The sequence below is a fragment of the Coloeus monedula genome (assembly GCF_965178545.1).
Source record: "Coloeus monedula genome assembly, chromosome: 3".
Taxonomy (NCBI): Eukaryota; Metazoa; Chordata; class Aves; order Passeriformes; family Corvidae; genus Coloeus; species Coloeus monedula.
The window spans coordinates 115,820,620-115,831,642 of record NC_138783.1 but is presented as its reverse complement, the minus strand read 5'-3'; the positions used below and the strand labels follow the sequence as shown (position 1 = coordinate 115,831,642).

General features: G+C 43.5%; 1 protein-coding gene across 1 annotated transcript in view; it reads right to left on the bottom strand.

Moving 5' to 3' along the window:
- DSCAM (DS cell adhesion molecule) overlaps positions 1 to 10,789 on the bottom strand; it is a gene marked incomplete at both ends in the record, with an annotated part of 439,009 nt that extends 428,220 nt beyond the window's left edge. The window contains one exon of the mRNA XM_082279051.1: positions 10,747 to 10,789. Within this exon, the coding sequence (XP_082135177.1) occupies positions 10,747 to 10,789 (43 nt within the window). The remainder of the gene's footprint in view (positions 1 to 10,746) is intronic.
- Positions 10,790 to 11,023: the final 234 nt, after the last annotated feature.

The following is an 11,023-nucleotide window of genomic DNA, read 5'->3' as shown; positions in this document are numbered from 1 at the left end:
GTTATGGGTCTAAAATATGTTACTTGTTTAAAATGTCTAGCTTTAAATTCCTGTTCGTTTCTTTCCAAGCAACAACTTAAAAGCAAATTCAGGAGATTTTGCATCTCCTCCCAAAAGCTGCAACATGGCAAAGTGGGAGGGACACAGACCTGGTAACATTACCTGAGACTGCACCGTCATCAGAGACAGGCTGGAACACAACAAACATCTCCCCAAACTCATCCCTAAATCTCTCTTCTCCTCCTGCCCACTGGAAGGTCCTGAGCCAAGTGACAGCATCCCCTGCTGCTATCTCAAGTGAGCTCCCCACATCTTCCACTTCCCAACCCGTAAGAGCACCAGCACTGTGCCATGTCATGATGCCTTCATTTTCCACTTGGAAGCTGTTTAATGCATGCTACTTATTTTGTATAAAATTTTCTGAGCACCAGGCCAGCTGCACATGCCTTAGGAAATGGCAGAGCTGAGATGCTCAGCCGACCTTAACCCCTACCCCAATTATTCCAATGTGTGTCCACACCAGGGATTGAAAGCAGCAGAAACAGTGTGGGGAAGGAGAGCAACTGCATTACATGGTGAGCAAACAAGGCTGTTATCCTTGAACACAGACAAGAGAGAAACTCAATTTACTGACAGCAAAAGTTCTCAAAACCTCTTGAAATTAAGTAGCAGTCAGATTACTATTATTTAGGAAAATATTTTTTAAAAAATCTCATTAACTCCTTTTGAAATTACTAAAGCCCAGCATTCTTCTCTTCTCTAGAAACACATTTTGAGACGTGGTAGAAACGCTGTAATTGCTTTTACCCACTAGGGACTAACTTTTAGACTTAATAAATATGCACTGAACTGCTGCAGCTAGAGTGTCTTCAGACAGGCATTCCTTTTCCCTTGCATTGCCTCCATGTGTGCCAGTGGCTGGATATTCCAAAAGGCCTCCAGCTCCATCACCAGTGGGACAGGCGCAGTTTGAGCACATGCAGTCACATCTCTCTGAAGCCACACTGCTCCTCAAGCATGAACACAATGGATAAGGGCAAAAACTGGTGAAGAACAGATTTTTTTACAAGATTTTCACTCTAGACTAGGATAGAAAAGCTAAATCCTGAACCTTTCTTTCTTCCCCTGAAAAGAATTAAAAATAAACATTCCCTACTCCAGGCTGTGTTCCCACCATAACCATTCAGCGTTCCTCAGGACTTGCTAAGCAAGCAGCTCTCCAATTTGTTGTAAGGACAAAGAGCTGCTCTCCAGTGGGGAATTGAGGACCTGCTCCTCCTGCAGCCAGCAGTGCTTCCAGCATTCACACCCAGGGAGGCTCCAGGAGTGGGGCTGGGTGTGCAGGCACAGGCACTGAGAGACCCCATTGCACCAAACCTGAGAGTTCCCAACAGCTGAACAGCAAATTACCACTGCCAGGCCTCTTCTGAAAGCCTGACAGCTCAGCCTCTTTTTCCAAGGATTAATTATCTCCCTCCTGCCCAATGAAGGAGCTCAGCTCCTTCCTCCTTGGTTCAGATGAGGAACTTGCACTTCTTACCCTACAGCCTCACTGGCATTCATAGGATTGCTTTCCATCCTTGATCTCCCACACTCCCCCAAATCCATTTGCCTGAGGGGAAGAGCTTTTAGGGATGGGAGAAATACTTACCCTACCAAAATAAATATAAATAACTAGGAAAAAATGTGAAGAGAAGACAGGCACTAGGCCTCAAACTAAGCCTACAGCAGAGATGAAATAATGGGGTAGAAAAGAATGAAAGAAAAATCTGAATGCAGGGTAGTTGGGACTTTGAGCTCCCTGTCCCCAGGCACACAGCAGGGTCATGCTCTGGCACAGAGCAGTAGCCAAGACAGAGCACTGGGTAGTCCCAAAGCCACATTCTGTCATGTTCTCCACCCACAGCTCACAGGGGAGCAGTCTCAGCTTCGTCTTCCCCACTGCAAGCCAAAGCCAAGACCTCAAGGCCCTTCACCATAACCTGTCCAGCTCAAATTTGGCCTTCAGAGACTGCCCTCCTGCTGTCCCACAGGGATCCATCACACCTTACATCACTGTCTGGATACCTGTGGAGTTCCAACTCACCCTTGTCACTTCCTTTACCCTCCCCACTAAAAATCATGTTCATACACCTGTCCTTCCCTCTCCCCTAAGTATTCATTCTGCATTTTATAGATATATATCCACAAAACGCTGAGGACCAAAAGGCTCAGCCACAGCTGCCACAACAAAAACCATAGTAATCATCACTTACCACTCAAGTCCCATAGTGGGATGAACCTCACTCTCTGTGCTTGAAATGATGAAAATCTGTTTTCCAGAACCCCTACACAACAGGGCTGGGGAAAAGGTTGTCATTGTGGAAGAGAAACCTTGAGGTCACACAACAAAACTAGAAAGAAAGATACAAAGGAAAGCTTCCTAAATAAATACAGCCAAAAGCGTGAACTAGAATAATGCAAGTATTACTGCAGATATTTGAAAGTCACTTAAGGCTGCAAAAAAAAAAACTCTCTGCATTGGATGTCTGCAAACATAACTGGAGAACTTCTCCTTCAATGACAGCTTCCCAAATTACTTCCTTCATACCATGACACAGCAAACACTTTGCTTTGTACTTCACAACTGCAGTTGCAACACAAATTATGGTTGACCTAGAAATAATATGTGAAGTGGCTTTTAAACTGCCCCACAGAAAAGCCACCTAATGAGAGGGAAAAATTCAGGTGGCCAATGTGTAGTGTGGATGGTGAACCACTTTGCTGTTTAAGCTGAGGTCCACCTAAAGCTTATTTGGCTTGAATGACATTTGTTCCAGCAAGATCCCATTCCAGGGACATCTGAATCTGCTTTTCATAACAAAAAAGGACTTTGTCAAGGACTTGTTCTGTCCTCAGCTCAAGCCAGGAGTGTTCTAACAGCTTGTCACATGCTCACCTCATAATTATCAAGAGACTGACTTTATGCACTCACAGTATTTTTCTGAGTTAGGGCCAAAATTCCTTTATAAAACTCACAGAGAAAACCCCAAAGACTTCAGAAGGTAATATCATAAAACAATAACAAACAAACCCCAAAACACAATGATTTCTGATAGAAACAATTACACAAGAGAATTTAACAGAAGCCAGAGCCTGCACTTTATGCATCACTTTTCCACGGCCTGGGAAAAAAAAGCAACCAAGTAGATTTGGGTGCACTCAAATCATACCACAAGATTTGTGGGGTCCAGAGTAACAACACATGGATTCCTCCAAGCCTGCACATTTCAGCATCCCAGCAGCTCTTCCCAGCTAAAACAGGAGCCAGTTTAAACAAAAACCACAGGTCAAAGACTGACATTTGTTATTTGGACTCCACACTATCTACTAAACCTCTAGAAAACTTTACTGAACAACAAATTGCTATCATGGAGACCCTCCTAAAGAACAGAGCACAGAACAAGCTCTCCCACAAATTCCTGAATTCTGTGGCACCTAAAAACTGGAGCCACTGGGGACTGCCACTCGGTAGTGCTGAGAGACAAACACCCTGAGTGTGCAGGCTCAGCATAAGCCACTCAATTTGCAAAACCACATGAGAGGATTTCACGCCAACAGATATTTATATAGACACAGCAACCCTACAATCTTATCTATAGAATCACTGTGAGTAGATTATGTAGATAGGCAACTATTTGCAGCTCCACTGCTGCATAATTATATTCTAGCTGCATTGAAATAGCCCCGGTCACTTCAAGAATATGTTTCTGATATTCTTAAAAACACTGGAGGGGCCTCCCAAAATTACTCCAAAAATTTAGATGGCAGAAAGTTACTGAGAATAATTTTTAGCCTAGTGCAAACATAAATCTTAAGCCACAAATCTTCTGCATGGGATTACCGTGTAATTAATTGGAAGAAAATAGCACCAAGCGCACTTGGACAGCAAAGCAAGTGCCAAATTTTCCATACGCAGTAGCTTTTAAGCAACTACAAGCTATGCAGATTTACATATGTATGCATTTGTGTGCAGAAATATGTTTATTTTAAAATCTCAGAAGGAACTCTATCCCTGACAAACTACTCTGAGAGCCACACGAGCAGGATCTCCAAGAGAGTACACGGAGAGGCAGCAGGCTAAAAATTCCTCAGGTGATCCCTGTGTGTGCCTTTGTCTCTGCCACGTGGATGTGTAGCAGAGAGCTATTTTCAGCTGTGTTCTTGGGCTGCCCCATGGCCCAAACTCCTGCATTTCCAAGGGCTCTGTCCTTCTGGAAGCTTCAGCAGGAGCACATCAGTGATGCAGCTCGGGTGGCCAGGCTGCTCCCTCCCTCCGTGCTGAGGGAGCTCCAGGGATGCTGGTGTTTAGTATGGAGGTGACTCTCCTTCTCAGAGCCTTTGCATTTAAAAATGGCTTTCTATAAATAGGATTGCTGGCTCACTCTTAAGTCTTACTCCCTGCTTTCTGAGCAAAAATAGCTTAAATAGGGATGCTGGGAGGACTTGCTAATCTCTGTCAGCCTGTCTGTCCCTCTACTTGCCTTTCTTTCCTTTGTCAAAGCAGATCATAACATTTCTTGCCCATTCCACTACGAAAGGTATAGATTGGTGTACCCAACTTTTTCTGATGAGTAATCCAATGCCCTGATGGAAAAAAAAAAGAAAAGTACTCACGAGGCAAGAAGATTTTTTTTGTGAATGGCAGTATCCAAAGACAAGCAATGACAGGAAAAGCTCCCAGTGCTAACAAGTGCCTGAGGAATCAGTGGCTTGTTCTTGAAGATGATCTCCTCAGTGCTCTAAAATATTGAGCTGTGAAAGGCTTTTATTATGAAATACATTCCATTTTATGTTATTTTTATTTTTGAAAACACCAATTGTTTGATGAAATGTTTTCAAGGGGCAGGGAGGTGAAGACTGAGAAGATAAAGTTTCTTTTGAAGAATTACAATTTCAGATCTTAATTTCATTGATTTCATAGCAGCTTAAATGAAAAGAAAGTGATGATTAAATAGAAATATGAAATAACTCAAAATATGTTGTGAAACAAGTAATTTAACTGCAGACACCTACACATTCCCCTTGAAATAATTAAATATTCTGATGTATAGACCTATGTTGCTTAAATGGATTTTTGTAGTCTATTTAGAGTTTCGATGACTCAAAAGAAATAGCACATTAAAAATGTCAAAAAAATGTGCCTTAGAATAATTAAGGTGAATATGTTTTACTCCCTTCTTCAGCTTTTAAAGTAGAAGATGGAATTAGTCTTTCCTACTGCAAATCTGAAAAACTCCTAGACCAAGAGATTGATAAATGGCATGTGCCAAATAAAATCAAAGGGTAAATGAGTGGTATGTTGAAACAGCCCTTTATCCTACACACATCTTAACTTTTTAATTAGAGTTAACTTTGTGGAGAAAGCAAAAAAGTCCATATATTTGCTTCTCAATCCATTGTTCCAACCTCCCACCCCCAGAAAGATGGTTCATTTTGTTGTTTTCTGCTTTTTTTTTTTTTTCCCCCACTCCAGTGTTTTATTAAATAGGTAAAGGAAATTATTTCCCCACCCCAAACAACCCCGTCACCTGAGAGGGCAGCATATTGTTAAAACTCTCATTCAGGCAAAGACACCAAAAGTGAGGCTCAACTTGAGCCCAGCTACTCCCAAAAACAGAGACTTGCACAACTCATAAACTGGAGGAACTTTCTGAAAGAGCTACTCACCAAAACTCATGAGATTTTCCCAAATAATTCAAATTATCAGTATGTTACGCGACAAAAGTTTACTCAAGAACAAACAAAATTAAAACCCAGCTTCTAAGCTTTTCCAGATGTGGCAGCACTGAGGAAATTCCACTGAAATACATCCCAAATCCTGTTTTCATTTCAGGGCTCCTCACTTCAAGAGAGCCCTGGAGGGGCTGGAGCGTGTCCAGGGCAGGGAAGGGAGCTGGGAAGGGGCTGGAGCCCCAGGAGCGGCTGAGGGAGCTGGGAAAGGGGCTCAGGCTGGAGCAAAGGAGGCTCAGGGGGGACCTTCTCACTCTCTAAAACTCCATGAGAGGAAGGTGGAGCCAGGTAGGGGTTGGGGTCTTTCCACAATGGCAACAAGGGACAGAATGAGAGGAGATGGCCTCAAGTTGCACCAGGTAGGTTTAGATTAGGTATTAGGAAAAATTTCTTCATGGAAAGGGTTGTCCAGCCTTAGAACAGGCTGTCCAAGGACATGGTGGAGACACCATCCCTGGAGGTATTGAAAAGACCTGCAGATGTGGCACTTGGGGACAGTGCTTAGTGCTGGGCTTGGCAGTGCTGGGGGAACAGCTGGACTCAAAGGTCTTTTCCAACCTAAACAATTCTGTGGTTGTATAAAACCACAGTGAAGAGCTGTAAGCAGCAATAAAGCTCTATTTAAGATGGTTTAGGGGTTTGTTCTCACAATTTGCAGAAAACAACTTCTCTTTAAACCACTCCCAAAAACACCTTCACTGTCACACACATCTGCTGTCCAGCGCTACAGGAAGAAGACGCAGCATCCACCAGTTTTTAGTGACTATTGATAGTAAAACACGGACAAAATGCCTCTTTGAGCTCTCTGTGTGCTCCCACAGCTTTGGAAGAGACACATTCTGAGGTTTGCTGCCCACTAGTGTCCTGTGGCTCCAACTCCAGCACAGCCACTGCCCACGCCACGGGAGGAAATCCCCCTCAGAGAGCCCCAGCACCTGGGGGAGCAGCACACCCCGAGCACAGGAGAAACACACCTTTTGAAACAGATATAGGTATCCCAATGTCCTCTGGCTGCCCAGCAATAACAGTTTTTCTCCCCTTGGCATTTGGTGATTAATTAATAGCTATTCATGTCTCGGGTAGCACCGGATTAAAAACACGCTGAGCTGTGCTGTGCCATCCACACACAAACACCGAGCTGAATGCTTCCTGCACATCCACCCAACTTCCCAAGGTGAGGATCTGGTTGCACAATTCCACACAAGCTATGCAGGTATCTCAGTATGTTTCTACAAAGAGAGCAGTTTGCTCTTTTGATCGGATGTTGCATCCCCAGCACTGAGAATCAACATTTTCTTTGGAGAGTCTCAGCGCCACCATCGCTTTGGCTCCTCATCCTCCAGCCTAACCCCTGCTCTCAGTTCAGCGTGATCCTTCTCCATCTTCCAAAATGCTGCTAAAACCCATATTGATAGATAGACGGCAGGGAGAGGATTCAAACAGGAAATCATTTTAATGGAAATTTATTTTTAGTGTCATCTGTGCTGTATTGGTGCCTCCCGATGCTCGATTGATTTCAGAAGAGCATCTGTGGACAACAGGCATGTAAGAAATGCAGCCAGAGAGAAGCCTGGAAATGGGTTCAGCATATCCACAGCAGAGACTGAGTGATACTGAAAGATCCTCATTTCTGAAAGCAGCACCTGAACGAGCTTGATCCCAGTCTTTATAAAAAAGAGGCAGGATTTTGAAGGAGGCCATTATCCCCTCAGAGCCTCCCCTGCCTTTTCTCACTGTAATTAATGAAATGCCCCATTATTAATTATGACCAGGCTACAGCAGACTTTTGCTGCTCATTTGAAACGCTCACTTCTGGAATCCTGAGGTAAAGTAACAGGGAAGGTGGTGCAGGTAGAGTAACCCTGAAAGGCAACTCGAAAGCATTGCTCAGGATTAGAACTGCATGACTCAGGCTTTCAAGGTAGTGAATTCAGCTGCAGAGCTCCCACTGATGTCTATATCATCCCACGCACCTTCCAGGGCTGCAATGCATTTATGGTTAACAGTTACCTGTATTCTTATGGAACTCACAGCAACGAGAGTTTAAAACCCTCACGAAATACATAAACTTTAACCAGGTATTTGGGGAGGTTTTGTTTCAGGCTTCAGAAATACTAATTGGATGAAGGAGCGTGTCAGTACTTTATTGTCCCCAGAAGGAAGCTATTTCACAAACATAAAACCTTCCCAGTGACACTGCTCTTACCTAATTTGACAAAATGTATTTGTGCTGAGTGACTGTAGGGAAATATGGGGGCCTACCTTGTTGTTGCTATTCAGATGATTTCCAGAAATTAAGCCCAAGATTACAACTGCAGAGTTAAACCTTTGGGTTTATTTTTAACCTATTTCTCCCCTCAGGAAAAAAAAAAAAAAAAATCAAAACCAACATGAACATGAACAGTCTTACAGGTTTTAAAGTTAAAATCAGAATGGGATGTAGCACAATGGAAAACCACTTGTACCTGTGCTTGTGTTTTAAGCAAACGTGGTGTGGTTCCATAAGGGGTTAGAAAAGGCAATGGCAGAAACCAAGCAGAAACCTGCGCCCCCCCACCAGATATAGTCATGAAAGAACCCTGCCTGTCACACAATGGAGTTCAGATGGAGTTATAGATAGAATAATGAAAATAAATGTGTAAGTGACATATCTATTTATATATGCAGTCATTTCCTTCAAAGAGATACATATCTGATATGACACTGCATTAAAATCTGAAGTCCTTTAAAAATATTATTGTCTGACTCTTGACTCTGATAAAACGGCCCTAATAAGTCCTAATAAATGTTACCAGTGCATAAAACCATTTTTTTCAGTCTTAACGTGAAGGTAGGTGCCAGTTTTTCAAAGATTTCCCTTTAAAAGACCTTAAAAATATGCATTTTGACAATCAAGTACGATGTCAAAAACAAACAGACTCCTTAAGTTGCAAAGAATGGCTGAACCACCCACTACATGTTTTCAAAATGCTTTCATCTTAGAATATTACTGTACACAAAAACATTTAATTTTAGTCCCCCAGGAGTCACAAATGTACAGATGTTGCTGTGTGGCAGCACAGAATCCATGCAGATGCATCTATCATGTACACATTACACTCTTCAGTCTTTGGGAGACAAATTCAGGTTTGACTGTGATCCAAAAACACATGGAAACTGAAAGTGAAATTACTACTGACTTCATAGATCAAGGAATAAATGAAAGTGATTTTCATGGTATTTCAACCTCATAAAGCAAAAATTATTCTGTTCTTCAAAAAACCCTTGCAAGGAGGACTAACTAGGTTAGAAGATAGAATTTATAGCATCAATACAGTAGGAAAAAAAAATCTTCTTTTTCTTTTTTTTTAAATAAGATTTCTGGACAGAAACAGCATTCAGTTCTATGCAAATTTAGTTTTAAATGAATAGCACCAATCAGAGCACACTTCCAGGCTGATTCTTTCTGTCCTATTAACAGCAAATCTCTCCCTCCAAGGTATCTGGCTAGAGAGGTTAGAGAGAAGGCACAGTGCTGCTGCCTGTCAAAAATAAATAAATAAATAGATAGATAATTTCTTAATGTTAAAACTTGTTGCAGTTTCCTTACTGCCAAAAAGAAATGCAAAAAATTTCCAAGTTTACACTTTGGGGGGTTTTCACTCCTTTTGTATTCTGTGTCATGCAGAAGACGAAAATGTTTTTAAGGTCACTCTAAATCCACATATTTAGGATTCACCTCCTAATTTCTGACCTTCCCGGCTCCTCACACTGGACCAGCCATGCCTGTCGATGCATTTTCTCGTCCAGTGTCTACTTAAGATGTGAAGGCACCCTCATCCAGCATTCATCCCTCACGCTCTGCCAGAGGTTCAATTATTTCCATCCTTCAGGAAAACCTCACACTTTGCCCTGTGTTCCTCTCTCATTCATTCCACACAAGAAACGTTTTCCCCGTTCCACCTGCTTTGCCTATTTCGAGCATTGTGTGTTTAATCTGATTTATCTGCCAGGATGGGAAGCATTACAGGCAATTACAGGCAATGTTTCGTCCTCGGATCTGAGAAAGAGAAGGCAATGCAATAGATAGCTGGCACCCCAGCATAATTTGTTTTCTGTCCTTAAAACTGCAATGCTAAACGTGCATTTTTAATAAAACTTAAGCAATTTCAGCATATTTTTACACATGCCATAGTTTTCAATCACATTTATCTAAATGTTCCAAAATACCCCAACCCACTATTAAAAACGCACAGAAACTGCAATAAATGTTTGTCAATCAAAGAGTTGGCAGAAGGAAAAAAAAAAAAAAAAAAAAAAAAAGAATAGCAGGTTTACCCTTATTCTATCCCCACTTTAATTTCCCCTTCCTAACTTTATAATCGACTAAAAGTCTTCAACATCTCCAGATGATGTAATGCTTATCCGTGCATATTTTTACATAAATGAGTGAGAGAAAAAAAAATTTCAGAGCAGGTACCTTCCCGGAGAAATGATAAAAGTGAAATAAATTCAAAATTCTACTTCATAAATATGTGTAGAAGCATAACGTAAAAGCAGAGGGCAATTTAAAAAAAAAAAAAAAAAAAAAAAAGTGAAAGGAAGCAATATCTCAATGCGACCGCTTAGGATGCAAGCCCTTCGAATGATCCCCGTGTACTCTGACGGGTTTATACGGCACTTGGCAAAAATTCTATACTTTTCCAGACGAGAAAGAAAGAAAAAGCGCCTCTCTGCCTCCTTGCCTCTGCAAGCACCGTCTCATTCCGAAGGAGGCAGGCACGGAGGGACGTGGCTGGGTTCCGAGCTGTCACTTTGCGAGGTGAGCGACTTTAAGCGATCACGGCGCTCTCGCTCCTCGCCCTTCTCCCCGCGGCTCCCGCAGCCAGCGCGACGCTCTCGGCACAAAAGCCACCACCGAGACCCGCTCCCCTTCCCGGCCGGCAGGAGGGGAAGGATGGGGACAAGGGAAGGGATCCCCGCGGCGGGGCTCACCATGCGAGATGCTGTGGAGCAAGGCGACGGCCAACATCCACATGCCCCCGCCGCTCCCCCGCTCCCCGCTCCGGGCTCGCCCTCGCCCGCCGCGCCCACGGCCGGGCCGGAGCTGGCAGGCAGCGCGCACCGGGTCCGGCCGCCCTCGCCTGGCTCGGCTGGTGGCTGCTCGGAGCCTGCGGGGCCGCTCGTCCGCCCAGCGAGCGCTCAGCCCCGCCTGCAGCCCCGCGGCTCCGCCGACACTCGCCCGGCGCTCGGGCGGGGGAAGAGGCGGCCG